General features: G+C 39.1%; 2 protein-coding genes across 2 annotated transcripts in view; one reads left to right on the plus strand and one right to left on the minus strand.

Annotated features, from left to right (window-relative positions):
- Positions 1-3,940: 3,940 nt before the first annotated feature.
- Positions 3,941-5,164, plus strand: TRIM59 (tripartite motif containing 59; the record flags this gene model as incomplete). Its single annotated transcript, XM_082003745.1, has 1 exon — positions 3,941-5,164. The coding sequence occupies one exon, from the start codon at positions 3,941-3,943 to the stop codon at positions 5,162-5,164; it is 1,224 nt and encodes a 407-aa protein (XP_081859871.1).
- Positions 5,165-8,822: 3,658 nt separating this feature from the next.
- The window catches only part of SMC4 (structural maintenance of chromosomes 4), a gene marked incomplete at both ends in the record, with an annotated part of 38,447 nt that continues 20,044 nt past the window's right edge, over positions 8,823-27,225 (minus strand). Inside the window, 16 exons of the mRNA XM_082003340.1 lie at positions 8,823-9,011; positions 11,044-11,227; positions 11,930-12,162; positions 12,982-13,164; positions 14,786-14,959; positions 16,047-16,191; positions 17,159-17,348; positions 18,765-18,891; positions 19,038-19,190; positions 21,158-21,237; positions 21,328-21,553; positions 21,969-22,130; positions 23,741-23,926; positions 24,496-24,729; positions 25,571-25,735; positions 26,532-26,682. Coding sequence (XP_081859466.1) covers positions 8,823-9,011; positions 11,044-11,227; positions 11,930-12,162; positions 12,982-13,164; positions 14,786-14,959; positions 16,047-16,191; positions 17,159-17,348; positions 18,765-18,891; positions 19,038-19,190; positions 21,158-21,237; positions 21,328-21,553; positions 21,969-22,130; positions 23,741-23,926; positions 24,496-24,729; positions 25,571-25,735; positions 26,532-26,682 — 2,782 coding nt within the window. The remainder of the gene's footprint in view (positions 9,012-11,043; positions 11,228-11,929; positions 12,163-12,981; positions 13,165-14,785; positions 14,960-16,046; positions 16,192-17,158; positions 17,349-18,764; positions 18,892-19,037; positions 19,191-21,157; positions 21,238-21,327; positions 21,554-21,968; positions 22,131-23,740; positions 23,927-24,495; positions 24,730-25,570; positions 25,736-26,531; positions 26,683-27,225) is intronic.

Consider the following 27,225-nt stretch of genomic DNA (forward strand, 5'->3'; position numbering starts at 1 on the left):
AGGGTCTGCCCAAAGTGCCCCTTGTAACTCTTGGTTTAGCGAATGCCAAATTCACCTTTTAAAATCCTCCAGGGTAGAATGGGGTGTGTCGGCTTGTTACAGCTGGCTTTTGCTATAAAGCAGTTATTTATCTACCTAAACACTAACCTACGCTGTATTCCAGATAAAATTGTTTCTAAACAATATCTTGCATCATCACCTGGACGAGCAGCATCCTGATCGCTAGGTGAGGAACACGGCGTTATCAAGAAAAACACTATTTTACTTTGATCATCTTAACTGAAAGCTTTGGCAGATGAACTGTAATACAGGTATGCTGTATTACATGTTTTCATCTCATCTACACTATCGCTAATTAGAAGAGGATAAAATCACAGCCACTTAATAGGCCGCCTATTCCTGGAAGGTTTCTGAAACTCACTGTGTTACTGGCACAATCACACTTTTGAATTTTTAAAATACCTTCCAGTCTGTAATTTGGTTGTACTGAGTGACTCTTACCATAAATACGTAAATACACACACATGTATTTGTTACCACAGTTGTTTGGAACATTTAAGGAAAAATATCTGCTCTGTGCAGGAAAGCATTTACCAGCTTCCTGCTACTTTTTTTTTCTCCTGGAAAACTTTTTTCCTTTCTCTTTGCTTAACTCTGTGACGTTGGGTCTTCTCTGTCTTTTTTTGTTGGTGTTCCCACCATTCTCTCTGTTTCCAATAGCCATCTACTGATTTATTTCCACTGTTGTTCCCATGTGGACTGTTTCCTCTGCACTGCTGCCAGTGTAGGATGAAACGCAATTTTGGGATTTCTACCTTTTGCTTCCCTGGTAGAACTCTGGAGTAGCTACCTACAACAAATTTAAAAAAACATGGGGTGCGTGTAGCAAATATCAGCATTAGCATTCCAAATACTCTTTTGAAATTGATGAATAACAAAATCAGGTGCCATCTCTTCCAGAGGTGCCTGGGAGGCTGCTGCGGTGGTGGGGGGCTGGAGCGGGTGCCCCCCGTGCCCTTGGCCCTGTTCCTTGCCCTAGCGCTGCTGGCCTGGCTTTCCGGAGCTGCTCGCTCGCAGGCAACTGCTGGGACTTTTTAAATTTCTCAGTCGCCTGGGAAACGGAGCGGTATGTTTCTGTGCAAAGGGGAATTTCGGTCCCTCTGGCTAGCGGCTGCACGGGTTATGAAACGGCCCTGGAGTGAGCGCAGGCCTGCAGGCTGGCTGGCTTGTCGCTGCCGAAACCTGCGGCCGGGCACCTCGGCTGGCTCGGGGCGGCAGTGCCTGGCTGCGGGGTGTTACTGCTGCGCAGTTTGAGGTGATTCACAACGGAGCTAAGAAAAACTTTGCAAAGTTGCTCTTTCGGTTTTGCGGTAGCAAGCAGTTACTTTGCAGTAAAAACAATTTTTTTGAAGATTAATTTTATCGTAGCTCAAATAAGCTAGACGTGTTCTTTATGAAGAAAATTTTCCTCCTGCAACAGTTCCTTTGAAGAGAACTACAGCCCTAGATTTAGGAAAAAATAGTAATTTTAAACAGAGACTTAAAAAAACCCCCCTATAATCATTCCATATATATGAGAAAATGATGAATGAGAGTACCTACTAAGGAGTCTTTCTTTTCTAACCATGAGCAAAAACTTAACTGATTTTTTTTTCTGTTGTTTAAGTGGAAGTGATGTTTTCAAGATTCATAATAATTTTATATATATGTGTATATAAAAGAAAAACTTTATTTCCTATGGGAATTCTCAAAAAAATAATTTATCTAGACAGGGGAGTAGATTTGTCGTTCAGCTTCCCTTCGTTACTGACACATTTCTTTACTTTCAGTGTCTGGAACATCACTTAAAAATGTGAAATTATTAATGTATAGACCTTAAGAATCTACTGTTTCCACAGTGGCTGACTGGAAAAGCTGGAAAATAGAGGTCTGTGTAGTAAAAAGAGAAATCCCTCATGGTCTTTAGTGAGAGCAGTGCAGTACAGAAGTAGATTTAGTGTCAGAGTGCTGTGAATGTCTTTTGCTGAACGTCTGTAGTACTTGATGTTAATTCTCTTTAACTGGGAGAATACACGAGTTAGTTATAAATGCTAACACACTTCATCATTCTTCTCTTAAAGGGTAGTTCTTAAGAGTTATGTCTCTGTTCAGTAGATTTTCTTCCAACTGTTTTCAAGGTCGTTTTAAAAAGTAGAGTTCAAATAAGTGAACCAACATTTTGTGTTAATTGGCTGAAAAATGCCCTGAAGTGTGTTGGATAGCTTTTTTCTTTTAATATTTTTTTTAAAGTTGAATTAATCAAAATGTGGTTTCAGTATAAAGTTGACTTAACAACATGCAAATCCCTCCTTGAATTGAACTGTATGTTTTGGGTGACAATGGCCATTAGATTTCTTTTTTTTGAATTATTACTCAGTCTGGTTTTACAAGGCAAAAGAGGCTGGTAAGACTGGCAGAGTTGAACACTTTCACTTTTGGGTGTACCGGCCTATGTCAATAAAGGGAGACAAGCCATGCTTACTGCTGTACAACCAGCATAGCTTTCTCTGTTCAGAGCTGATTTAACTCTCAAAGAACCGCGGTCTGAGTATTTCAACTTCCATCAGGTTAGCTCTGTGCCTTTTGCAGGAACAATGTTGCTTCATTTATTTGGTGTAAATTGTTTATTAGTCAGTAACAAATGTAATCCCTAGTGGTTTTCATTATTCTAAATGCCATTTAAGGTTTTATTTTCAAAGAAGTGTATAATTAACAATTCAATTCCTTTTAAGTAGATTGACTTAAAATCAATCAAACTTTGTTAATCTCTGTGTCAATGAGAAATGTTGATAAATCGATGCAAAAATATGCTACTGCATTAAAAGATGAAGAGGGCACATCTGAATAAAGTAACCTCCTTAACTACATCTCATGGGTAGTTATCTTCCTGACCGAATCAGACGAAGGTTCAGCAGCACTTTGTGCAGCTGCCTCAGCCCAGCTGCATGTTACCGTTTTCAGATTTAGTTAGACCCTAATCTGAGAGTCTTTGATAGGAAATGCTTGGACAGTTTCTTTTTGCAGTGTAGCAAAGTCTATGGAGTTGTCTGAAGCTGGTGAAGGGGGCAGGAAAACGTGACACAGATAATGAAAGTTCATACCAATTTCCTCATTTTTTTTTTTTAACAGAATGAAAACAGAATTATGATTTATTATGAAAAACTGCCATTCGAGTTACTGTTACTTGTGACTTTACAGTGTGATTTCACTAAGCTGGCAAAGAAGAAACAAGGCAACATTACAAAGGATGGAAAATGAAAGTTAGTTTTTTAGTTTTGTGCTTAAAGTACCCCAGGAATAACACCACGAGTCTAATTACTGTTAGTGGTATTGTTTTAAGGGCCACTGAATAAGACACTCGTTTGTGCCAGAACCTAGAGATAGCTTGTAGTAAATTCAACTGTTTAATACTCTAATGGCTATTTATATTACAAAAGCAACATTTGAGAATATTTAGGGAGGGGGAAGAACTTTCTGTATGTGCTGTTCTGTTCTTATGTTGAAAATGTTACTCATAGTGGGAGAAAATTTTCGTAATTCTTAGGTCATTTAGAAACTTTAGTTGTAACTGTTATCACTGTCTTCTACTGTTTCCTACTGTAAAAAAAATCTAGTAGCAGATTGCAGCTTTTCCTAGCTTCTTAAGGCCGTAGTGGGATATAGGTGAACACCGTCTAGTCACTTAGATCGTAAGTGCAGAACACAATTCGCTGAAATCTTTGAGCCATTGCTCACTTTCTTTCTTGTTTTGTCTTCCCCCCACCCCAGCAATAAACTGCCAATGTAGGTTAGGTTACTAGTCACTAAAGGTCACGTTGAGGCGCTTAGGGTAATGAAATGATTTTGAATGCGTTGATTGTAAAGAGAGGTTAAACTGTGTTTTGCTTTTCTTTTGTAGGATATGGAGCGCTTTGAGGAAGAACTAACGTGTTCCATTTGCTATAGCATATTTGAAGATCCACGCGTTCTGCCCTGTTCCCACACGTTTTGCAGGAATTGTCTGGAAGGTGTTATCCAGCTGTCAAACAACTTTTCCATTTGGAGACCCCTGAGAGTTCCTCTGAAGTGTCCTAACTGTAGGAGTATTGTTGAAATTCCTGCTGCTGGGATTGAATCGTTGCCTGTCAACTTTGCATTGAAGGCGATTATCGAAAAATACCAGCAGGAGGATCGCTCTGATGTTGCGACCTGCAGTGAACACTACCGGCAACCGCTGAACGTTTACTGTCTTTTGGATAGAAAATTGGTGTGTGGCCATTGCCTGACAATAGGAAAACACAACAGTCATCCAATAGGTGACCTTCAGAGTGCCTACGTAAAAGAAAAGCAGACTTCTGGAAAGCTTCTTGAGCAGCTAACTGATAAACACTGGCCTGATGTATGTTTGCTCATTGAAAAGCTGAAAGAACAGAAGTCCCAGTGTGAAAGCATTGTTCAGGATGATAAAAAAGTAGTAGTACAGTATTTTAAGAAACTTAGCGATACCTTGGAGCACAAAAAACGAGCTCTCCTGACTGCACTGGATGAACTTAACACACACATCTCGGAAGAATATGAGCCTCTTATTGAGAAGTTGAAAAAAATAAGGGAAGAACAGCTTGAATTAATGTCACTGAATACATCTATTCAAAAAGAAGAGTCCCCGCTTATTTTTCTTGAGAAGGTGGATAATATGCAGCAACGTATCAAAGCTTTGAAACAGAAGCAACTGCCGGATGTTAAACCGGTGGAGATTTATCCGAGGGTTGGGCACCTGATGAAAGATGTGTGGTCTAAAACTGAAATTGGTCAGATCCACAAGATCCACATGCCAAAAATAAAACTGATTCCAAAAAGGAACCTACCCAGCAAAGGCAGTGGAAAGGGCGGAAGGGAATCTAAACAACTCCTCCAGGCCGTAAATCCTTTAGCAGTCCTGCTTCTTTTTATTATAGCTATGGTAACTGTGCTTTCATTTCACACACCACTATCATCAGTTGTAATCGAAGTTACTCCTGCTTATATCTCAGAATTCTTGCTGCTTATTTACCAAGATTTCTGCACCCATTTGCAGAATATAGTGGATGTGCTGTGCCATACATTTAATATACTGATGGAGTTTTTAAGGAGAATTGTTCCTTTTTGACTATTTCAACTATTAGATTAAAAGTTAGTGTAGGAATCCCTAGGATTTTTTTTAAATTTCTATTTCAAAGCTGGGCTCTTAAAGCTCTGTGCTTTTCCTTTCTATTTCTGTGTCCTTCTGTGGTGCATAGATTTCCTTTTAGTTGACTCTTAGTTAACTAAATCTGAGAAGGCCTGCAGCACAGAAGGCTTCCCCTTCTGCTCACGCAGTGTAGTAGGTTGGGAGGTGTTGGTTTAAACTGGAAGCTAGTCAGAACCAGTGTCTGCCTAAGCAAGCCATTATCAGCTTAAAAATTGTAATCGAGTCCTGTTTGTAAAACTCCTTAAACATCTACAATCTTTTTATTTTGATAACATAATTTTAATTTTTTTTTTTTAATAAAAGCATTATAACATTAAAGGTTAGAGAAGCACCTCGGGCTGCAAACTGGCTAGTCCTGGATGGCTCAGTCACTAGCTCTGGTGTACATAAAACTCCTCGTTTGTGTTTTACTGAGCTCTCTGAATATATTTTAACTGATACACCTGTGGTCTTTAAAGCATATATTAATGGCCCTGGTTACTAGTGGATAATGTGATTTCATCTTTTTTTTTTTCTTTTTTTTTTAAAGTGTGTGTAATAAATTTCGGTCTCTCAAGTGGTTGTTTCCACTTCGCAGTATCTGTAAGACTTCTGGTGAAATACTGCGTACAGGCTCCTAGTGCCAGCTGTGCACAAGTCAGGTGTGTGTTTAGTCTGGCAGGGAGCTCTCACTGCTTACTAAAATGAGCCTTGAGTTTTTGTGAAATCATTTAATATGTAAGGAAAATAGATACATATGGTAGTAAGTAGCAAAACTCCCACTGGAGTCCATGGTATGAGGATTTCAAGTGTTGTTAAGAGCTCTTAAAAGAACTTGACAATCAATGTAAATGTATATTCAGCTTTATAGCAGGAATAAACAGAGATGTTTACCTTGACATAGGGGAAACAGGATAGCATTTTATTCTGCAGTCAAATGATCGTTATGGCTGTTCACTGCTTGTGGTGAGATGCTCTGGCCTGAGCTGTGCTCAGGAGCAGAATCCCCAGTGAAAGCCCTTTCTGGCCTTCAGTTACTAACAGTCTGGTTACAGCAAGGCCTGGGACAGCCTTAAAGAGTACAGAGGAGCTTAGCGTTTGCTAAAAAACCCCAAAATTTGTGTTCGCTGTGTCTTGTTCTGTTTGAGTTGATAGGATGGTCTAGCACAGTAGCATTCTTTGGCTGTTGTATATTTTTAAATAATAAAAGTTGTTTAAATAGTGGTTGAAGGCTGAGGCTAAGCCTTTAACTATGGGGTATTTTAAACCCTCTGCAAACCAACACTTGCCCCTTGCTACTGGCAGGCACTGGTGGAGTCGTGCAAAATACTGGTTGCTGCCACACTTCAGTGAGAGCCGAGAGCAAGGTCAGTCCTCAGATGTGGTGCTGATAGGTCCCATAAGCCTAAATAATGATCCTAACAACAGTATCAATACCCTAATATCGCTGTATTGATAAAACACTAGTAAAACACTAGCCAAACTGCTACGGTGCTGCTCCCTTCGCAGCACGGTGAGACTGATGGTGTGGGGTTGAGGGAGGTTGGAGCCAGCAGTGTGCAGAGGGGCCAGCCTTGCCCTCTGTTAGGAGCAGTTTTGAGAATTTGAATGTATTTTTTCTGTGATCTTTTTAGGGTTGCAAAGGCACATTGCCCACATGCCACTGGTCAGGTCTTGAAATGGTGTTTAGGTGTAACCCAGGGCTGGATAAATGCTGTCCTACTTATTTACTAATAAAACTGGGAAGTTGTTTTTGCCTTAAGCCCTGCTCAGTGGCTGTCACTTGGCATCTAAGTCTCTCCAAACCTTGTGTTAAGTGTCTGCCCACTACCACTACCAGGCTGCTGTTTTGACTTACCTTCCTTTTATTTTCCTGCCTTTTAAAAACTGACAGAGTTTATAATGCAATTTTATTTTTTTCAAGATGACAAGAATTTATAAAATGCCTTTACCAGTGTTTGATACATTTAGTACTTGTACTTAGAATGCACCATATATTTTAATGAATTTGCATACAAATAAAATATATTCTTACAGCAGGATTGGCTAACACCTTGATTTCCTTACTGCACAGAACCTTCCTTGTGACCCTAATCAGTGCTGACCCATGGGGCAGAACCCGTGTGGGGATGAAGCCACAGGGCTTCCGCCAGCAGGAGCGGGGCTGTGTGGCAGCGCTCTGTCCAGCCACTGCCTTTCCTTCCAAGTGCCCCATTTGTTTTAGCTTCCAGAAGATCCTCTGGCAGGGTGTGTGATGAGGTGGGTCGATGTGGATGCCTGCTGCAGGCCCACTTTGCCATTTTCTTTCTCTCTGAGAGTGAGTTTGTGAATACGGGTGTTTGACAGAGCAAGCAAGGGGAGTGGTGGAGTGCAGCACCCATGGTTTTGGGCAGTGGCATCTCTCTACCCTGCTCTACTGCATCTCTACCCAGGTGCCCCCACAGCTGCTCTGTCACTGCCCTCCTCAGCTGGGCAGGGGCAAGAAAATACAAAGGCTGGTGGGTCAAGACAAGGCCAGGGAGAGATCACTCACCCAGCAGACTTGACTTGGGGAAATTAGTTTAATTGATTGCCAGTCAAATCAGAGAAGGGTAATGAGAAATAAAACCAAACCTTACAACACCTCCCCCCCATCCCTCACTCCTTCCTGGGCTCCACTTCACTCACAATTTCCCTCCTCCCTGCCAGTAGCACAGGGGGACAGGGAATGGGAGCTGTGGTCAGTCCATCACACACTGTCTCTGCCGCTCCTTCCTCTTCCCTCACACTCCTCCCCTGCTCCAGCGTGGGGTCCCTCCCACAGGAGACCGTCCTCCTCCAACTTCTCCAGCATGAGTCCCTCCCACGGGCTGCAGTTCTTCATGAGCTGCTCCAGCCTGGGTCCCCCCACAGGTGCCATCCTTCAGGAACAGGCTGCTCCAGCCTGGGCCCTGCAGGGTCACAAGTCCTGCCAGCAAACCTGCTCCAGCCGGGGCTCCTCTCCTCTCCTCACAGGTCCTTACCTCTTCTGCAGGAGCAGTCCAGCCCTTTGTGAAACAATGGTAGAAGCAAGCAGATGGCAATTACTTCTGCTAGGCTGTGGCCAGGTTCTGAGAAGGAGGAGGAGAGGAAAACAACTGACAAGCAGCTTTCTGAGCTGAACCAAACCAGCTAAACAGCCCCTTCCCAGACCACACAGCATTACAGACAACATCCTTACAGACAGACACGTAAATTACTTTGTATACCAACTTCACTTACTGGAACTCAGACAATAAAGTGTTACAGGACACCTGTGGCATTTAAAAGCAATTTGCTTACTTTAATAGACACAGTAAAAAACAAGCATTTAAAACCAAATGCAGAACCCAAGCACTGACATCAAGCCTACCCCTAGAATATTAAAATGCATCTGGATACATAATTTGAGAAATAGCTTTTTTCCTTTTACTCAGTGCATATAATTAAGATCTATATAGACAGTATAATTAAAAAAATGAATTTATTGAGGCTGGTTTTATTAACAAGCTCAAATAAACAAAAAACTAAAAAATCTCAAATACAAAAGTACATTAGATAAAAGTAAACAGCAGCAATGCAAATGGGTGTTTATTCCACTCTATTTTTGAGCTATACTACACCCGAGAGCACCCAGTTCAGCCAGTCCTTTAGCTGCAATAACTTTGGGGTTGGTTGCCACGCTTTTTGTGGTATTGTAAGTCTTATAAATTCCGATTAATCTGTCTGCGATCTCAAACATGTTGTTTCGCAGGGAGATGATGATAAATTGTGCATTTTTCGTTTGCTCCTGAAACACAAGGTACATGTATTAGCTCGCAGTATTTCAAAGAGCTCCGCTCTTGTATGATCTCTACATCCAGGCTTGGGGAGCGAAGAAATACATTGCTACAAGTGATTCTGCCATTCACCAAATCCGCTGATGAGGCCCGAGAGCTCCCGCTGTCCACTCGGTACCTGCACGACACGCTCCCATCTTGGCCATCGGCACAGAGCACCACAATTTACTTAAGCATGAGTTTCTTCCTTTTCTTTTTCACATGACCTATTCAAGTGCATCTGATTAAATACAAACATACCTCATTTCCTTCCAGAGGTGCAGTTCACCACAGTTTTACCATGAATTCCACCAGACTTACCGAAGGCAGGTATTGCTAAGTTACCTGTGTGGTTATAGCAAGGGCTGCTTTAAGAATGGAAAGGAAAACAAACCAGCTTCCATGCACTGAGAACAGGGGAAAGCAAGGCCTTTGCTAACGAGGACAAGCCTTGATCAACACTAGATCCCAGGGCGGAACGACAATAGGTAAGACCGATAAATTTGGTGGTGCTTTAAAAATAAACTTTATCCTGAAGAACACAGCAACATCGGTGTAAGTTCAGCAGCGCCCTGAGCCCTGTGAGCAAAGCAAATGTACAACTGGCTCCGTTCCTGCAGTGGCGAGCTGGGACCCCATAGCTTGCTGGGCCAGGCCGTGAGAAAGGAGGAAAGTGCAGCAGGAGAGAGAAGAGGGGCATCGTAACCAGGCGAAAAGAAGAACTTCTCTGGGGAGGGGGAAGGTGTAGCTGCCACTGCTCCCACAGAGAAATCCAGTAAGGACTGGATGCTGACTGAATGCAGTCATGGAATCGCAGGAGGGTTTGGGCTGGAAGGGACCTGCCAAGGTCACCTAGTGCAACCCCTGCCGTGAGCAGGGACATCCCCAACCAGAGCAGGGTGCTCTAAGCCCCATCCGACCCAACCTGGGATGTTTCCAGAGATGGGGCATCCACCACCTCTCTGGCTAGATATAATAAAAATAGCTCAAGTATCAATGACAATCTTTTCTCCTAGGATAGTACTAATTCAGAAGTTTTATACAAAATAAGAGCTACACCTATATACTATGCTATAATTTGCACTGAAGAGCCAAAGTTTTACATCTAAGTGTTAGTCTACACTGCAGTTGAAATTAAACTCTTTGCTCTAACAAGTCACACCTGGGTGATGGACTCTCCTTTGTGAAAATGCAGGCATTGCAGAAGCAAAGTTTAAAACTACAGTTGCAGGCAGGTATCGTCAAAGTGTTTCCCTAATTTTAAGTAGTTAATCATAATCTTTGGCACTTCTAGCATGTTCCCAAAGCCAGTGGTTATACTTTGGATAATTCTGAAAATTCTAAGTTTATATTAGCAACCACAACTGTAGCAATGTAAATGTTTGCTTCGCTAACATACGGTGATGACAGAACTTTTAAAGGTGTGAAAGAAAAAAACGCTAATAAAGACATGAATCAAAGATGCCTATGGGAAACAGCTCATGTTAATGAAATGGAAGTATAAACCCAAGGAACCTTGGCTGCACCCGAGAAGAAAATCATGAGCTTGGACACATGAATACATCACTAAGAGCTAAATAAGTTACTGTATCTCAGCTGACTATAGCTGAGTATTTTGGGGAAAGTATCTACACTTTAACGAGGGAACAGTAACACTGAGGATACGTAGGAATGCGGCACTTTTGGCAAACTCCAGCACTCTTTAGACAGCTTTTGAAACTATACAATCAGGATTTGGAGGGAAAAAAACCCACTTGTAAATCCTCTGTTAGTTGCCTCGTTCCAGGAAAGCTGAAGCAGCTTAGAAGAAAACATGCAGAAAGCAACATTCTAAGCACCTTTCTGGAAGTCTGCTTAGTACATAGTTTCCACTTAATTATTTGAAAATACTCTCATTCCAAATTTTAAAATCTGGCCATAATTGTGTTACCACTTTGTCTTTTCTGGCAGAGGAGAAAATACCTTAGACAAATTATACTGTAGTAGTTACCATTAAATACTTACATATATGTAAAACGCTACAATAGATACATTTTTGAAGTCAAGCGCTGCATCAATCTCATCCATAAAATAAAGGGGCGTTGGCTTGAAATGATGAAGAGCAAAAACCAGAGCCAGTGAACTAAGAGTCTTCTCTCCTCCTGATAAGTTAAATATCTTCTTCCAACTTTTCTTTGGAGGCCGAACGCTGAAACAAATTAAAGAGTTTGTAACTTATTTCTGTTCATGATGAAAACAAATACGTTGTGGTGAAAAGCAAGTCACAGGGCAGGAGGCAGTCCTGGGAAGACACCGGCACAAAGAAGCTCGACTAAAACCGTGGATGAGCTGCTTGATGCTCTTAGTCCTTCACGGCTGGGAGGTAGCAAACTGGATTATTTCTGTTCACCGAGGAGTAACTCCCTGGGCACATGCACAGCCCTCTTGTCAGCTGACATTTGCCTGAACTCAAACTACTGTGTAACACGCAGCTATTCTCTGTAGGAATGATAACACTTAAGAAGTGCTAATTAATGATCTTTCCAAAGTGCTATTCTACTCTTAAGTAATGAATATACTCTTGGGAGCATTTATGACAGAACAAGCCCCAATCACCAACGTGACTGGCATGATTCCCTAGGCAGAGTGAAATGATTTGGGAATTAAGAAACCCTGAGGAATGACTTCAAAGTCAAAGCTTTCTAACTGCCATTAGTTACTTCTTTCTCCAGGAGAAACGAATCTCAATGCTAAAAAGTTGTGGCTCCTGTCAGTATCTTGCCAATATTTGCCATAAGGGAGGACTGTCTTGGCTGGCTGATGATCAATGAAAACTCACTTAAAAAGCAGGCTGAAGAAAGGAATACAGCAATTAAGCATTAGAGCAATAATACAAGATATTTTGACAAACCTAAACATTATTCCCTCGGAGAAGGGATCCAGACTGTCCACAAGTTCTAATTCAGCATCCCCTCCCAAAGTAAGCATCTGGTAGTTTTCCTTCAGTTTATTTGTTATTACATTAAATCCTGCCATAAATTCATTTAGCCTTTGTTTCCTAAGATCTTCAAAAGCTTGTCTAAAGTTGTTTCTCTCATTGGTAATGTCATCCAATTCAGCCACACGTTTCAAGTATAGCTCTTCCTGTAGGGAAAAAAAACCACAAACACAAAAGTACAGTTAAAGCAGCTGTCTCCTTAATTTCAATTTTAAACCACTTTTCCTGCCATTTGGAAATTCACTTTTCCCAGAATGGCTAACAGCCTTGAAACAAAAGAACAAAACCAAACGATCTCTTTTTTCTCATCCCTATGCTGCTGATAGAAAACCTGTGTTAAAATAATAAAAAAAATTTAATCTGTTGAATAGTTACTGAAGTATTATGAGGAGAAGAAACTCCTGGTATTGGTGTGTATCTGTCTAGACTTGTCAAGACTAGTTGACTCTAAATAAACAAAACTTTCACAGGAGAAAGTTGTCTTCTCTTGACATCGATGGTATCAAGAACAAAGGGCCTGTGTAAGCTCCTAGGTACCACTTTCACACGTGGCAAGGTACGAGCTGACAAATATTCCGGATGCTAGCAACAGCACAGCCCACAGAGGAGAAGGGCAAGACTCAAGTGTTCCATTTCAGTTTCCAAGAGAAAGGAACTGAAGAACAGGACCACCTTCTCCCAGTATGCCCGCAGACAAGAGATTTTCTTTTGTCACCTAGACAAAGAGTGCATTTTTGCACACACAGGATCCATTTGAGCAGTCATCTGAAGAAAAACGCACAGCTGAAGGTCACCTCCGTACTTCAGTAGCAATAACAGGAATTCCATACAGATTTGAGCGCTGGCAAACAAAGCTGTATACACAATGCTTACCTTGGATGAGGGGTGTACCCTATTACTGCACCAACAACCAATACCGTATCAAAAAATGAATCCTACTACTACACAGTAGTAATTAAGCTTACCTTCTTCTTATATTCTGCAATAGCGCCAAGGTTGGGTTTCATTTCATGACACTGGGCTTCCAGGAGAGCTATTTGGTTAGTGATAACATCTGGATCCTTGATAGCCTCAAGCTCTTCTTGACTTAGTACTGGAAGTTCTTCAGGTGGTTTATCTTCTATGGGGTGCAGTGATAATTTTGATATCTAAAATTCAAAACCAGTTACTAGAAATCTTTAAAGATCACATTAGTTATCAGATGAACATGTTTCTAAAATAAGTATTTTCTGTATTAGTACGCACCAAACCTTCCAATCTCAAAACATTCAGAGATTCTTCACATAACTCCCTTTAAAAATAAGATGAGAAAGAGACAACAAATATCCTTTTATCCTATCGTTCTGTTCCTGAACATTATATATATCGTTCTTACAAAGGAGATATTCCTCTGTAATAGGAGCAGTAGCAGATAATTAGGAAATCACCTCTACTGATGCCACAGAACTTTAACAACTATCTACTTAGTACTTTGTGTGTACTTGACAAGCTACTTGACAGCCACTTTGCTTGCTGGGTAGTTGCCCCCCGTTATCCTCATATTAACAAGGGTATAAAGGGCACCCTGCATTGCAAGATCACCCGCTGGTCTAGATCCCTAACTCTATTAAAGATTCAAATGTGAAGTAGAAAGGACATATAAAAAGATAATGTAACTTTATGAGCTCCAGGCACCTAACTGGCCTCTTCTCTGAGTATGCCTGATTTTTGCTGTGTCCATAAACCAGGGAAACCAAAGCAAGACCAACCCCCAGCATTGCCTCTTACTGAGTCTGCACTCAACTAACTTACGGGCCAGAGAAAGTCAGGATTCCGTGCAGAGTTGTTTCCAGAAGAATTAAAAGCCTTTCCCAGAAGCTGATCAGAGACACTTTTGACATTAACGCCCCAAACGTCAGACAATGCTTGGAAACAGCTTGTGCAGCAGTTAGAATGGACGTGACGGCAAGAAATAAGGTCTGTGCAAAGCTGCGTGTTCGCCTGCGGGAAGGCTGCCAGCGGTCCTGCTCAGGTACGACCCCGAGCCTGAGAAGCTAGGTGTTGTAGCACCTAGAGTTAGCGATTCCTTACTCCCACTGGTTCCAACTTATTTGATGAGCTGGTTCAAGCAGCAATCTCTGAGGAGCAGAGTTTCTCCCTGGCCCCACGGAATTCCTATTGGCCCGATTATCTATAATTGGGGAAAGGCAATTTGATGTACCAAATGGACTACAATTTTTAGGTGAAATGCTTTCAAAGAAAAGGTCTTGCTATTTTATAAATAACAGCTTAGTGGACACAGCACCGAATACAGTTACACTTAACTTGTGTTTTAGTTACCAATGTCTTATTCCTCTTTGCCTCTCTCACCTATGAGGCTGCCTACCCTTTTAAAACATTTTTTTAGTGTGTACAGAAAGATACGCAGGCACAAGAGTCTCCTGGTTACCATTTATGGCCTACTTATTTTTCCCCTCATTGCTCTTAATTACTCATAGATAGTTATGTCAGTTATAGTTATCCTACCATTCTTTCATAAATAAAAAGAACTTGAAAAGTTAGATGCTAAATCATTTAATTCATCACTCATCCCTAACCTTGTATGTAAACCAGAAAGTAAAAGACTGAAAGGTCATCTTTTTTAGAGTTGTTTTTTATAGTATAAACACCAATAAACTGTGAGCTAGATATGAATTTTCTCTCAAATTACCTGCTTTCTAACTACACGTTAACATATTAATCTTTTGGGTTCTTACAGTTCAAAGTTTAGGAACTAAACAGTTTCCCTACCTCTTTTTGCCAGTATTTAACCTTTGACTGATGTGCAGAAATATGACTATCAATTTGTTCAATTTTCAGCTTAATATTAAGAGCTTCCTTTTGAAGTGCATGTTCATCATCCTGAATAGTTTTGATCTCCTGGAGTAAATTGCAATGCTCCTTCTGAACTGCTGGCAACTCTGCCTAAACAGAAATGACCAAAAAAAGTGCATTAATCAGTTGCCTACAAAAATGTTACCACTTTCTCAGGTTATACGTTTGTTTTCACTATATTATTCACAGAGCTTACTCTCCACAATCCTAAGTATTGATGTAAACAAATACATATTCTTGTATTTAGATTAACCTGGTCACTGAATCCTGGAATGACTGAAAATATGCTGCAGTTTATATTTGCATTCCAGATCTGGATTAAACAAGTCCTACACTCAGATGTTTTTAGCTGAAAGGCAGTTTTAGAGAAAGACAGTCTCAAAGAAACAGTGTTATTTGGAAGAATTTCAGCTGTCCTGGTTGTTTTCACTCTCATACACAAATCTAGATGGGAAACTGAAGTCCCACATAATTAGATAAAATCTGTTTTTAAACAAGGCTTAAACCCAATCATTTCTTTGGGGAAACTTGGTTTAAGCTTTGTCTTAGCTTCAGAAAATTGGGTCAAGATATATTTTCAGGTAAGTATAACAAAAAAAATACATCATTCCCATTCCCTGACCATCGTGGAATGCCACTCCGCAGCCACGTAACAAATTTTGCATAAGAATAAGAAGGATATAATTAGGATACAATAAGAATATCACTCATCGTACTGATTTTACCTGAAAATGAGAGTAGGACTATTTTAGCCTAATTTTTTTTCCCCAGCATCTATATTTAAAGGTCAACTTTGATTAATGATTAATCAATATTATTAATTTTCTATGAACGAACACAATATATTACAGGATACAGAAGAGAACATTCTTTGCTATTTTATCCCCCTGTGAATTTTTGGAGAATGCATAAAGTAACTGAGGAAAAAAACTATACTTTAGACCAGCATTGTCAAGTCTGAGAGTTAAATGGCAAAGTTGACTTTTTTTTTCCCCCCCAATAAACAAAGGTACTATCAGCTAATGCAAACCCTTGCTAGGCCTGCCTGGAATGTCTAAGGATGAAGGCTAAGAGACATCATCCATTAGGACAACTCTGACACAACAACTATTACCAAAGTTTATTTCACGAACAGTATCTTCTATGAAAAAAGACACTAAATTAACATGACGCTTACTTCGGCCTGCCTGCAGTCATTTATAACCTCGGTAGCTTTGTCTTCTAGTTCAGTCAGCTCTTCTGTTAAGTGTTTAATTTCTTTCTCAGTATCTTCCATTTCTTTCTCCGTGCGAAGAACAGACTCTTCAGATTTTTTCAGGTTTCTGAGCGGGTAACAGAGATGTTTGTACACCTCACATGAGTGCAAATATGACATAAGATAACCTATGTAATCTAGAAACACAATCTTACTTTAAAGATTATTCAATAGCTATTGACAACCAAATAGGAAGTGCTGGGTTATACATGAACTCTCACACTCCTGAGATATCCAAGTGAAACAAAGTCGTCTTCCTTAAACATACAGCTGACAGGCCTCGTTAAATGACTTAATTTGTTCTTTCAGAGACAGTTCTGACATTCTTCTACGTACTCATTATGTATTTTTAAGCTAACATAAAAAAAATATATCACATTTTATTTCCTGATGCCTCAAAACAAAATGAGTCCCTTGAGATTTGAACCGTTCCACTGTATTGTAAGTGTGTGTTGTTTTGAATCTTTATCCTGAAATACTGCATTTTAGTGATAGGCAAATATTAGCAAAAAGATACCGACTAAACATGACTTTTAAACTGCCTATTAGAAACTACAAAATTTTATTTCCATTTACCTCCTAGACACAAGCAACATTTTGTATTAGACATACAACTGAAAATTCACATTTTAAGACCAAGGAATTTTTAGCTATGGAGACTGCTTAAAACAAGCAAACGTCCTGCAGGCACTGATGTCAACAGATACAGCTATTTGAAGGCTGATGTGACTCTCCTTGGTCAGGTTTCACTAAACTAAGTCCTAGAGGTCTCTGATCCTTTGCCTGTAAAGCACACAAAGATAGACCATGGTTCTTAATTAAGAACCAGTCTTAGTTTGAGGTAAATCAGTTCAGAGAAAAAGGTTATGACCTTCTCCCTCCAGTTTTCCTCTAGCCATAAAGAGGTAAAAAACCATCTCCTCTAGCCGGACAAATCCCCTCCGCCAAGGTCCAGCTGTAATCAACCACGAATCGCAGCAATACACAATTACAGCCTAAAGCTTTACAATCAAGCACTTCGATGTCTACTATACCTGTGTGCAGTCTTGACTGCCACTTGGGCTTTAGTGACAGCTGAAGTACATTCATCGATTTCTTTGTTGATCTTATCAAGTTTGTCTTGCTGTGCTTTCAGTTTACGATTATTGATCTCAATTATAAGGTTATGTAATCGTTTAACTTCAGTTTCTATTTTACCAGCTTTCTCAGCAATGCAATCATAATCTGTTGATAACCAAAATCAAGTTAAAGTCATTATGCTGTCCCTATGGACATGGGACTGATGCAATGCATCAAGATTAAAGTGATAAAAAGCTCTGCTGTATTAATATAATGAGAAGTGTACATATTTCTTTATACTGTGAAAAATGTTTGGGTTTGTGTTTTTTTTTTACTGTGGAAAAAGAAAAACACCACCTACATCTTTCTGACACTGTTATATTACCAAAGCTTTTTGAGTGTAAACCGCCAAAAATTTAAACTGGATTACTTAATGCATATAGAGTACTGAAATACATGGGACAGTACATAAGAGGCTATTCCAAGCTCATTCTTTGCATTTATCTAATGGGAAAATACTCAAAGGTTAATTTGTGAGACCTGGCCACTAACTGTTGCTCAACAGCTGGTATTACTGCATAGTTACTACACATGCTGAACAATAAGATAGACTACTCTACCCTCAAGGTAGGTAAGTTTCCTTACTGTTGAACAGCTTTCAAAAATTAAACACCACAGCACCTTAGTATTCTAAGGGCAAAACAAACAAAATCCCACGCTAAGGCTCCTACAGATTCATTATTTCCTTTCCTTTTGGGGACAGAAGGGGTAAAGCAGAGACTTGAAAGGTGGAAGGCAGTCATCTCTCCAGAGGAGAGCAGAGGTTTGCATCTCTCCATTATTTGGTAGACACGTTAGAGAAGATACTTATAACATCAAACCTTAGTGAGATTGAGGAAGTAAAGCATTCATATTCTCTTGATGCTATACTGTTCAAAAGAGGCATAGACGGAATCCACAGTAGTACGGATTCTCTTTCCTAAAAGGCTATGAAAGCAGAATTATGAGGGAAAGGAATTATGTTTTACTGTGCTCATATTATTCCCTGAGCACAAAATACAAAGAAGCAGTCAAGGTTTACTTTACTAAGCTACCAATTTCTCCAGGGAAAATTCTCAGAGTAAACATCTCTCACAAAAAGGATGGGGGTACAGTGTGCCCACAACAGAATACAGGTTATTCATTTGAGAGTCATATAATAGTCTAGTCAGACTTGACTTTAATATCATTACCTCCACATTAACAATTCTTACCCCTAGTTAAACTAAATTTCCCTACGAGTTTTTATATAATACAGCCATAAAAATCTAACCAAATAAAAAAAAAAAACACCCCTAAAATTAATGTTTACTTTAGCTTGACTGAAACAGGAACCGGAGCGATTGCAAAAACAGGGGTTTCACTCTCTAATCTCTAGCAGCACCTTTCATCACTCCCTTAGAAGAAAAGAGGTTCCAAACCAAGACACAGTACCGCACTGCTAGTCTGAAAGAACAAAGCCGTAACCATTCATTCACTCCTGTATTAGTAAAAGAACGTGATTACAATTTTTAGCTATAATCCCCTCTCCACAAAATGTACCTTTTTTATAACTATTAAGGATTTTTTCCAACTCCTTCTGTTTGCTTTTGTCTGGAGCAGCAGCAATTACGTTAGCTTCAAGTTCCTTAACTTGGGTTTTTAGACGAATTTCTTGTTCAGATAAACTCTACAGAAAACACAACTGTGTTAGAATCCAGTGTTTTAAAAAGATCCTTGATACTAACAAGGACTATGTTAAGTTGAGGCTGAGAAATTATCCCCCTGCACATTCATGGAGAAGCCAGATATTGCCTCAAGAATAAACATATTCACCTGGATACTTGCTGTATACTTTTCTAAAGTACTTCTCATTTCCCGAATATCCTGGTGCAGTTTTCTTATGGCTTCTTCAAGTTGTAACTTCTCTTCTTCATACTGTACTGCTCTTTTAGAATCCTTCTGCAGTTGAGATTCCATTTTATTGACCTACACGAAAATAAGATATGCTCCTTTGCCTATTGTTGCCACTACAAAACAAAGCAAGACTTCATTCATGTGCTTGACAGCCTATGATCTCTTAAAACATGAGAAGAAAATGGAGTAAAGACTTGAAAGTTTGCTGTAGCTAGACAGAATATGCTGAGAAGATCAATTATAATAGTGAAAAACAAGAGGAGTAAGCATAAGAAAACATAAGCTGAAGAATCCCTTTCAAAATAGCTCATAATGGAGAATTGTTTTACAGAAATAAAACAAGATTAAGCTTGGAAGGTTTAAGTCAGAGTAGTGAAGGCAGAAACCAACACATGCAGAAGCTAGAAGCAACTGTTACTATAGTTAAGATTTGATGCTCGTTGGTTTCTGTGGTAATATGGTGTTGGGAAGATAAGCTTTTGCATGCAGTAACTGGTCAAGTGACCAAGTCTTGCAATTCACCTTCAAGAGCAGAAGGAATAAGGATACATGTCAGATCTCATCCCGTTTTCTCCTTTTATATATAAAGAAATAACAGGTGCAGATATGAATGTACTTGTTCTACCTGGAGTTGTCCACTATGCTAGACAGGTACAGAGCCAAAAGTCTTGAAAACAGAGAAATTGTTACAGCCACTGATCTTTATCGAGTGCCACAGTATCTCTCATGGGCCAAACAGAAAGCAGCACAAAAGCCTGTCTCTTGGAGAGAACAAACAATGAATAAATCTAAAGTGTGAAGACAGGAAATAGCAAAGTCCCTTAACTAGTAAGATTGAAATATGAGCTGCCTTATATATTTATTGACCCTTTACAAGGCTAGGGCAATACCACTTTGTCCATGAGGTTAGTTCGTTAGTTCTTTACAAATAGATCATTATCTGAATAGGTTTGGGAAAAAAAAAAATTGTGTCAAACTCTCCAGGGTTTGAAGAATTTTATCTTTTCTTGGCCACTGCAATCCTATTTTCCAAGCCGAGTGAAGGTGAAAATACAGATGATAGATGAGAGAACAGATATATATTTTAACCTCTCGGTGATAAAACCAAAAAGTGCAGAAACATCAGCAACGACAGCAAAGACTGTGACATGGGTACGTCCTCCAGCAGAGAAATCAGCTAGAGAGAACCTTAAAGTTGAGTTTGATTTTGAAGTTCTCCAGTTTGAAGGTATTTTCACCTAAAAAATACTAACTACTGTTTCTGAGTCCTTAGCAATAAGCAAATACTCAGCCCTTGTGTTGGCTTATAGCTCTCATTCCTGAAGAGCAAAGGTGTGTTCTCCCGTAGGGAGAGGACTGATGTCAGGAGCCATGGTTTACTTGACAGTCACACAGGGGAGCTTGTCTTCTTGGAGAGGTATTAACGCTTTGATGTTTGATCTCAGTTAAGTTGATCAGCAGATACTAGGCTGAAAGGACCCAGGCTACAGTTTCATCCACACTAAATAAAACTACAAACTAAAAGGAAAAGAATTCAGACAAAAAAAAACCACCTGTATCTTGATATTCCAAAACACTCCTGAAATACAAACCTATGGAGAGTTCTGCCACTCCCTGACAAATCTTACAAAGATGTACAATGAAGGACCAAACCCGTCTTTTCTTGCTGCCGAGAGGTTTGTGTGTACTGCAGAGCAGTACACACAATGTTGTTGTACACATACCCTCAATGGTTCCTTATCGGTATCTTCCATGTTCTCATCCCTACCTTCAGTCAGCTTCCAACCTATCAAAGGTAGCACTAAAAACTAAATAATAGGCATACAATAGCTAGGCTGTGAACAAATGGACTTAAGAGCAATATAAGCTATGCTAACCTTGTGACCTTTAAATGATTGTTGATGTATCACAGATTGTTAATATCACAGTTTGTTAACTACTCAGGCTGCTTTAAAAGGACATAGCACATATGTTTTGGCAGTTGAGACACACAAGGAACTGTGACGAAATTCCACTTTTAATTAAGATTATGTACTGACCTCTTCTTCTGAAACATCCATTATGACTGAGGAGCCCATTCTGCCCTTCATTGTTTTACCTCCACCACCAGTCATTGTTCCTAAAGTAAAAGGAGGAAGAGAAGTTAGCGAGCTAGCTGTGCTTAGATATAAAGTGCTTAAAATAGAATTGTAAGTTTGCACTTAAATACCTGACTGTTCAATGATTTGTCCTTGCAGTGTTACCACCCTCCATCTTGCATCTTTTTGGAATGCTACTCTGGTAGCTTCTTCCAAGTTATTAGCTACTAGGGTGTCACGTAATGCGAAGTAAAAAGCCAGGCGAACTTTCTCGTCTTCTACTTTCACCAGATCAAACAACCGAGGAGTATTTTCAGGAGTTGGGATTTTCTGAATTTTTTTTTCCCATACAGCCATCTACATCAAAACAAGTAAATAAATGAATGAGAGATTCCTTAGGATAAAGTATTATTTCATTATTCTAAGGTATGTAAAGTCTTTAAAGCAAATGCAATCATACTGCAATTAGCAGTAAAGCTTCCTTTCTTGGAGATCTCTACTTACATCCAGTTTAATTAAAACCTCACTGTTAATTCCTTGTTCTCTTTCATAGTTTTCATAGTTTATAGTCACTAGATTACTTGGATTGTTAAGTTTGCTAATTTGTTAAAAAAAGATCTAAATAGAAAAATATAAAAGACACACCAAACATCTGTTGCACACATACAGGTATCTAAAAAGCCTTGCAATTTGCTAAGTAAACGTTATCATTTGCTGGTAGAATATTCTAAGGTAAATCAACAATTTATTTTGCCAAAGTGTTGGTACTTACTTTGTCCAGGGCTATAAACGTGGCAACTCCAATACCTCCAGTCCTTAAGAAATTCACACATTCCTGTGCAGTATCAATTGTATCAACAACAATGTTGTCTAAGGCACCGCAAGACGATGAAATAGCAACATCATATTTTTCATCGATAGCTCCCAAGTCTCCCTAATAATTGAGGGTCGGGACAGAGGCAGAAGTACACTGATTAGCTTGGCATCAATGTTTTGTCTTGGTATTAAGAAATAAATGACAAAAACTTTACACAAAGTGAAATGAGATGAAAACAAATTATAAAAGAATTTTCTGTGAAAGAACTTAAACCTTAATTAGAATTTGTAAGATACCATCAGTAGTGGTATAGATACCAGGAGAAGACTGCACACTACTGATGTATTTCTAATGTACTTGTTTCCATAGAAGAAATTCATATACTTAGTGCTTCAAAAGTGGTGCTTCTGGTAGAGCAATGTGGTAGCATGGATTTATTTTCTGTAGACAAATGTTCAATTTTACATGCCAGCATTTTAGTGAGGCAGCCTGGCCTAACAAAATCATTTAATGCATTCTGTGCGTGGTTCTACCAATGACCAGCTGGGTAGGACCTAGCAAGTCATATACTTCATACAGGTACAGGAAAAATTCTTGTGTATCTGCAGATAAAAACAGCATGCACAGCCAACCGTGAGTTATCCAAGAACAGATTAACCTCACATGCCTCTGTGGCAAGTGATAACAGAGCAAGAGACAAAATACATGGTAGCTGAACTAGACAGTGGCCTGCTGCTGTTTGAACTATATCCTTTTTTAATAAACCTATACACATGCTTTTTAACTATACATACACTAAGTAAGCTGATTTTTCTGAAGCAGAGATAATTCTCCTTGGACGAGCAGGTGGGGAAAAAGGAGAAAATTGCAGATATAAAAATAGCACTTTTACATTTACACTAAGATGCATATATTGTTCAGTGCTAGAAAAAAAAAGAAATTAAGAACTCTACCTCAGCTGCAAATTTTCAGAACTTTAAATGAACACCGCTTGGAAAGAACTGATAACACACTCGACATTTTGCTATGACATAGCTTTCCTTGGTCTTCTGAAACAACAATATTGCTCTTTTTGATTTGACATGTTTGTGAGTAAAACAAGAGGAAACAAACAGCAAAGATATCACAAAATTTTATAAATTTTGAAGCAAAAAAAATTTGTACACATTACGTTCCACATTAAGAGTTGCATACCACTTGCAAGATATATATTTTTTTTTTTTTTTTTTTTAAAGTTCCAGGGCAGTTCTACCAAGCGTGTGGTTACCAGTTGATTCTACCTCCTGTGGCACGAGAAGGTAAAAAGCACTACCACTCCACGATACTTCTCCAGTATGTACATTCCTAATGTTCAAAGGAATCAGAATCATTACAGTTGTCAGTCACAGCCCAACACTGAAGCACGGGCAGGAGCACAGCACGGCCGGGCTACAGGATATGTCAGTATTCTTGGTTTGAGCGTATTCCTGCAGAGGCTGCGGCTAACTGATACAGCTTAAAGATCAGCCTACCAAAAATATAAAGCGTTCTCATTGCCATTGCCTTTCCTAGTGTTGAGTAGAGGAAGCTCAAAAATATTCCTTTTTAATTTATAGCATATCCACAGGATTTGCAACTCTGCTGTTCAAATTAATAGCACCAGAATCCACCTTTCACTCAATTACAGAACCACCACTCTGTTCCCATAAAGTTCAAGACTACAAGTATAACAGCCTTTTCAAATTTACCAGTCTTCCATATAGTCCACGAATATTTCCAGATTTCTTCTGCTGAAGCAGAGCCTCAAGCACTTTTCCCCGACTGCGACTTAGTGCTAAAGAACTTTTGGCTTCTTCTACTTTTTGACGCAGATTTCGAACAAGGTTCTTAGCACCTGATTCTTCTCTTCCCAGCTTCTCAAGCTCATTCTCTTTCTAATGGTTGAAAGACAGACATTATCTTAGCCTCATAAACACTACTGTATTCAGGGGGTCTTTAGATTCAGATTGTGCAAGGCAATGAAACCAGAATAGCAAACACTCACCAGAAGAAAGGCTGGTATTTGGATACACTTCAGCTAGTATTGAGTACACTTGGATACAAATACGACAGCTTATGAATTCATGAATCGGGCTTAGGCCAAGGTAGTGGGATTTTTTTGAGAGTGCAGCAAGAAGTGAAATTCAGAGAAGGCTCAGAAACATAGCCATTTATTTTAACGTGTCTCATTATGATATTTAAACCAATTCCCTTGCAGGGATATATAGGATTTAGTTTTCAGTCCTTAATGTTAACATTTGCTTAACCGAAAGTAAGTTTAAAATCAAATACTTACTCCACTGGCTAACTGTGTCTTAAAAGTTTTGAAATGTTATTTTGTTGGCGGCAGTTTTGCATTTATTTTCACCGCAATTATTGCTAAAACGAAAAGTGGAACTTTGGTTTGCGTGTTGCAACATTGTGTTGTAACTCAAAGAAATTATGTATGAAAGTTAAGTCTCACCTCCTTTAGTTCCTGTTCCGCCTGGGGTAACTTTATGCCTATGTCTTTGATAGCAGCTTTCCTTTCCTTAAGAGTTTCTGAAGTAGTCATCAGAGCCTCCTTTGCCTGATTTAACTGAGACACAGCAGTATTATGACGGCTGAGATAGATATCAAGCTCTGACTGGGCTACATCCATCTTTGAACGTGCTTCATTCACTGATTTACTAAAATCCATAAGCTCTTTTTCTTTGCTCTGCAAAGATGAACAACGTTACTACTAAAAACAGACAGCTGTGGGATTTATTACATCAGTCACACTGTAGGAAAGAAAAAGGAAATAGGCACATTCTTTTACTAGCTCTCCCAGAAGCAGAAAACAGTTGTTATCTAGAATAACAAGTATTTCTTACTTTATTAACATAGTCTGTACAGAAGTGAAATAAGGCATGTTTCAGAATGATAAAGAACATCAGGGAATTATCTTAGAACATTTCTATACAAGCTTTGGACCATTTTCTCAACTTAAAGTTGGGAGGAGCCCTACACGTTGTGCTAGATTACAGATCAAATGGAGAAACCATGTTTTCAAGTACAGAAAATAATCCCCCAAATTTACGGGATGCATTTCCAGCCTGTGTGTTTAGTGATTGGACAGCTAATATCAACAATAACCAAGTGTTATAGTAGTTATCAATTAATTCAAAGACAGATTAGAGCTGTATGATAGGCTTGAAACACACCATTTCAAAATCTGTTTATTTAAGCAACATATTGGCTTAAACATTTTGATGGAAGAAAATTAACATGTGTTCAAATAATGGAAGGGTAGAATTATGTAATACACATATACTTGTTATATACTTGATGACACATGTTCACTAGGAAAAAGCAAACAACTTAATGAGAATGATTTAGCTCTGATTATAAACTTAAAACTCATTTCCCAGTTAGGTCCCATTGCACTAACACACGAAACAGCGCGTTTGTCACATAAAAATAGCATTTCACAACTATCTTGTGAACATTTCATTCATAAGTATAAAAGCTGTACATCGGTTATTACAGTAGGCGTACTAAGTCAAAACAGTTCAAACCTCTTTTTCCTCCTGAAGTCCTCGTGTTTCTTCCTTAAGGCTATCCATAACCTGCTTGAGTTTTTCTTCTTCTTTCTCTCTTGTCTTTTCAAGAAGCTCGCTCTTAGATGTTGCTTCTCTGATAGCTTTTTCACTCTTGGAAGGTATACTTTTCAATTCTTCTACCTACACAAGGAAGACTTCTAACTTAGTCTCACATTGAAAGAAAACAATTTTGCCTTCTCTTTAAATCCTGCCTTCCAAGTGCTATGTGGAAGTCAAAGGAAGCGTAAGCCCTAACGAAGTTCACGTGTTTCTGTGGGCTAAGATACACTGTGGCTCTAGAGGAGGCCTGGATTTTATTTGCAAGACTTGTTCAGCTCTAGGGCCCATCCGGAGAGAAGCAAGCCATAGCAGCAAAGGAACGTAGCTTTATGCATAAGAACTCCAGTCTTTGCATCACAATAAGGCTTATTTCTAAATATCTACTTTCAGAAGGCCACTCTTGATCCAGAGAGTGACTTAAGATCTGTAACAGCTGGCTAGAACCAGCTTGGTAAAACATATCCATTAAATTAACTAGGGAAACTGAAAAAAAAAGTTTTTGAAAAGGTAGTAACTGCAAGAGCACACAATACTCCTGTAATCTCAACAAACATGATAAAAAAAATGCTTTTCAAGCCATGAGACTTCCCAACAGAGCAGAGAAACAACAGGAAAGCTTTTGCCTTCACCTTTAGGCAGAAAACAGCCTGGTGCTGCTGGCCACAGCCTCCCACAGTAAGATGTGCCATGAGCAATGGTTTAAGGGAGAATAATGCACTACTTCAGTGATTTGCAAACAAAATCCCTAGCTGACATAAAATATCCAATTAAAAAAAAATTAACACATATTTTTGCTATTTATCCCAGCTGCACAAAGACGTTCTCATCTAGAGCAACCAATTACAGTTTAAGTAAATCAAGCTGCAGTTCACACTACCTTTTCTTTGTCCTTTTGAAGTTGCTTCTCCAGTTTTTTAGCCTTGCTTTTGGCATGTTTTAGATTTTCCCTTATTTTAACATCTTGCAAATCTAACCGAGTAAATTTTTCTTTATTTTCCTCTACGAACTTTGTAATTTCACTCATCTTCCTGAAGGAAAAAAAAAAGAAAGAATCCATACCCTATAAAAATAATGTCAGTAGAGCTTGGCTTAATAAGCAAGCATATAGAATTTAAACCAGTACTATTCAACTTTTGTGAAAAACAACATCCAATACTTACTATATTCACAGTATTTTCCCCAGGAAGGTGATGTTTAATCAGAAAAAGATCAACTAACAAAGCAATATTAAACACATTTTTTCTTTGATGGAATTTATAATTCACATCTCTCACAAATAACTTACTGTGGTATCAGAGGGCAAGAAGGTTAATATTGCAGCGGAATTGGAGATTAGCCAAGACCACCCAGACAAATAAATTTTAGGGAAAACACAATTTATGCATAAGAGACTCAGAAGAAAACTAGAGAAAAATACCTAACATCCATGTACCTAAGCATTATGACTATCTAAAAACCTGAAACAGTCAATATAAAAAAGTGTGTGCTTTAAAATCCATTAAAAAAATCAGACATTTTCTTCTTGTGAATATTACCCACAAGAGAAGCAACCTGCAGAACCAAATCCAACC

This window comes from Phaethon aethereus, assembly GCF_964289735.1.
Source record: "Phaethon aethereus genome assembly, chromosome: 9".
NCBI lineage: Eukaryota > Metazoa > Chordata > Aves > Phaethontiformes > Phaethontidae > Phaethon > Phaethon aethereus.